General features: G+C 35.7%; 1 protein-coding gene across 1 annotated transcript in view; it reads left to right on the forward strand.

The window, feature by feature from the left end:
• Nucleotides 1–1,522: 1,522 nt before the first annotated feature.
• LOC122520005 overlaps nt 1,523–3,187 on the forward strand; it is a gene marked incomplete in the record, with an annotated part of 154,703 nt that continues 153,038 nt past the window's right edge. The window contains 2 exon segments of the mRNA XM_043639879.1: nt 1,523–1,614; nt 1,755–1,836. Of these exon segments, the coding sequence (XP_043495814.1) occupies nt 1,822–1,836 (15 nt within the window).

Here is a 3,187-nt window from a genome sequence, read left to right on the forward strand (position 1 = left end):
GCTTTCTCGTGCTTGCACAACTACGTAGTTTGGTAAGCGATAGATGGTATTGTACTTCCAACACGCTACTAACCTCTTTCACTTACAATCTAATGCCAAAAAAACGAGTAACAATAAATCATCTACAAGTCAAGATGTCAAATTTGATTTTTGGCTTATCATTTCTCTTCTTTATTCCTTTCTCAGGATAAAACGTGTTGTTTTTTTTTTTTTTTAAATAAAAATCATTATCGTAGATTTGAAATTTTATGTAGGTAATTATGTTCATTTAAAAATGTTTTTTTTTTAAGCTCTAGATAGTACAAAAGTTAGAGCAGTTAATCGTTCGAAAAATGAAAGAACCTGGTTCGAATTCCGGTCCCGTTTCAGTCAGTCAATTTTTCTAAACCATTAGAATTTTCCAATTCCAATAAAATTTAATGTTAATTATTATTGGATAGGATTAGTTGATTTGAAACAGTGATTCGTGTAAACGGTGTTGATAATTTTAGAAAATTTTAACGTTGTATAGACTAACTAATTAATAAACAATTACAAATAAATACATTTGAAATGAGGTAAAGAAATAATTTACGTAAAGATGGCGCATCGATAACTGTTTTTCATTTCTTTTTTTTTCAAACGAAGGAAAAGCGCTTATAACTAGTAACGTTTTTTGAATTAATTTTCTTTTTTTCATAACTTTAAGACTGAAGAATTCAATTGTATTTATCAATATGAAACACACGCACGCACACATACACACAGCAGAGAAGGAGAAGACACTTTCTATTTCTTTAAATTTATACTTTAACCGATCGATTCTTCTAAACGTCGGAAAAAGCTAGGAGAACAAGCGAGTACACTGTTTTACTTTCGTAAACTACAAGACATTGAAGTAACCAATGAAGGATACTGTATATCACGGTTAGACACGACTGAATGAAATTATGAAGGCAACACACGCTCACATATTTATATAATATAAATAAAAGTATATACACACACATTGTATATACTTCCTTGCACAGCACCAACGATCGTCTATAAAATTGTCGACACATCGTAAAAGTATTTTATATTCAATATTGACAGCATGAACCTTATTTAAAGCTTCAGGCTTAAAAATCGAACAGGTACAAAAAAAAGAGAAGTTGTCCAAAAGGTACCTAATAGAACAAACCAGAACACAATACACGTCTTTCGAATAAAAAGAAAGGAAGATAAATTAATACTCGTTTTAATCAATATGACAGCGATTTCGAAGATAAAAGAAATAAAAAGAAGATGGGAGAGAAGAACTGCGTACAGTCGAAGAAGAGAAAGACTACTGAGAGTGGGCTCGATCGTTCACCGAGCTGTTCCTCCCGTTGATAGTGGAAAGAAACGAGAAGGAAGCGAGACGACAGGTGACTGGTGGATAGGCCCGCCATGCGCGTCGCCTTCGGCTACAATCGGCCGGGGTCGGCCGGCTCCGTTTTCTGGTGGGGAGCAGTGTATCCGTGACGTCACATAATTAGAGTAAATACAAAGTAGTCTTGATGGGACAGCGGCGTGCGCCGCACCGTGAGTCGCTGGTCCGCGCGCGTCAAACCTATATCGTCTCGATACACGACATCCGTGGCTTACCTTAGTGTATATATATATATATATATATACATAAATATATATATACTTAAATACATATATACATATATATATATATATATATATACATACACACACTTATATATATATATATATATATATATATAATTCGCGTTATGTGTCGACAGTGTGTGTTTGTTCTTAAGGATCCTAGATGACTGTGAGAACAGTGAGTGACGTACGCGAAACTAAGAAATGGATAAGATAGAGGTGAGTGAAAAAGATAATCTTCACTGAGTGAGGGAAATACTGTGTAAATTGTAAACGCGTGCGCGCGATCTTTATATATCTATCTTTCGCGCGCTCTCTCTCTCTTTCTCTCTCTCTCTTTTTCTCCCTCCCTCTCCCTCTCTCTCTCTTTTTATCTGTATCTCTCTCGCAGTGTATATACTATGTGTACTGTCCTGTATACTATTCTACCTATGTATATATGCGAGCGTTATGTACATTTGTTTTGTTATATTTCTCACATTCCTAGAGGTGAAATTATTTTTTATTAATTTAGTCTTGTTTATCTTTTTTTTTTAATCATTTTCTCTTTATTTTTCCTTTTTCCCGCTCTCTCTCTCTCTCTATCTCTCTCCCTCTCCATCAGTCCGTCTATTTCTCGTTAAAGCAATCCTCTCATATTTCTTCCATTTTGTATTTTTCTTTTCTAATTCTCTCTCTCTCTCTTTTTCTCTCTCTTTTCTTCTCTTCTCTTCTCGGTTCGTATTCGCTTATTTTAATCCATCCAACGCGAGACGCGAGATATACTCGCCTCGTCGTACTACTCTTTCGACCGTAATGCAGAAGTGACAGCGTTGCGATGTGTGTTCATGGAAGGGGTAAAGGAAAAAGTGGAGGGGAGACGATGGTGTGTTAGACATCTGGCAACGAATGCCATTGTGTGTATCTTCAATGTGCGATACTATTAGACGGACTGGTTACTTCTCTCTCTCTCTCTCTCTCTTCCTCTCTTCCTACCACGTTCTTTTCACATCGTTTCATCCTCCTCACTTTCGTATTTATCCCCATCGTTCTCGTGTTCTCCCTTTCGCTCTTTTGGCTTCGCGAATTCATCCTTATCTCTGTCACTCTCTCCTTCTCTCTTTTTCCATATCTCTCTCTCTCTCTCTCTCTCTTTCTCTCTCTGTCTCTCTCTTTCTTTCCATCTTTCTCCATGTCTATCGTTTCTCTCGCACTCACTTATTCGTGCTTCGTACTTATTCACTTTCTCTCTCTTTCTTTTTCTTTCTCTTTTCCACTCGTTTCATCTCGCTTGTTTCTATCTCATTCGCTCTACAGTCACAGAGATATTTATAGATGTGCCTTAACCCGATTTAACACAGCCACCTCTACGCGTATTGTCTTAACGACGATTTAACGAGAAACTGTTCTATTTTTTTCTTTTTCTTTATATTATTTTATTTTATTTTTCTTTTGTCTATTTTCTATATTTTTCTCCTACGTCGTTAAATATTCTTATCGGTCTCTAATAGATTACACATATACACATATATTCATTGTACGTATATGTTTATTCATTTACAGTATCGGACAAAAAATTATTCCCAGAGAT

The sequence above is a fragment of the Polistes fuscatus genome, unplaced genomic scaffold, assembly GCF_010416935.1.
Source record: "Polistes fuscatus isolate 324 unplaced genomic scaffold, CU_Pfus_HIC Scaffold3, whole genome shotgun sequence".
NCBI lineage: Eukaryota > Metazoa > Arthropoda > Insecta > Hymenoptera > Vespidae > Polistes > Polistes fuscatus.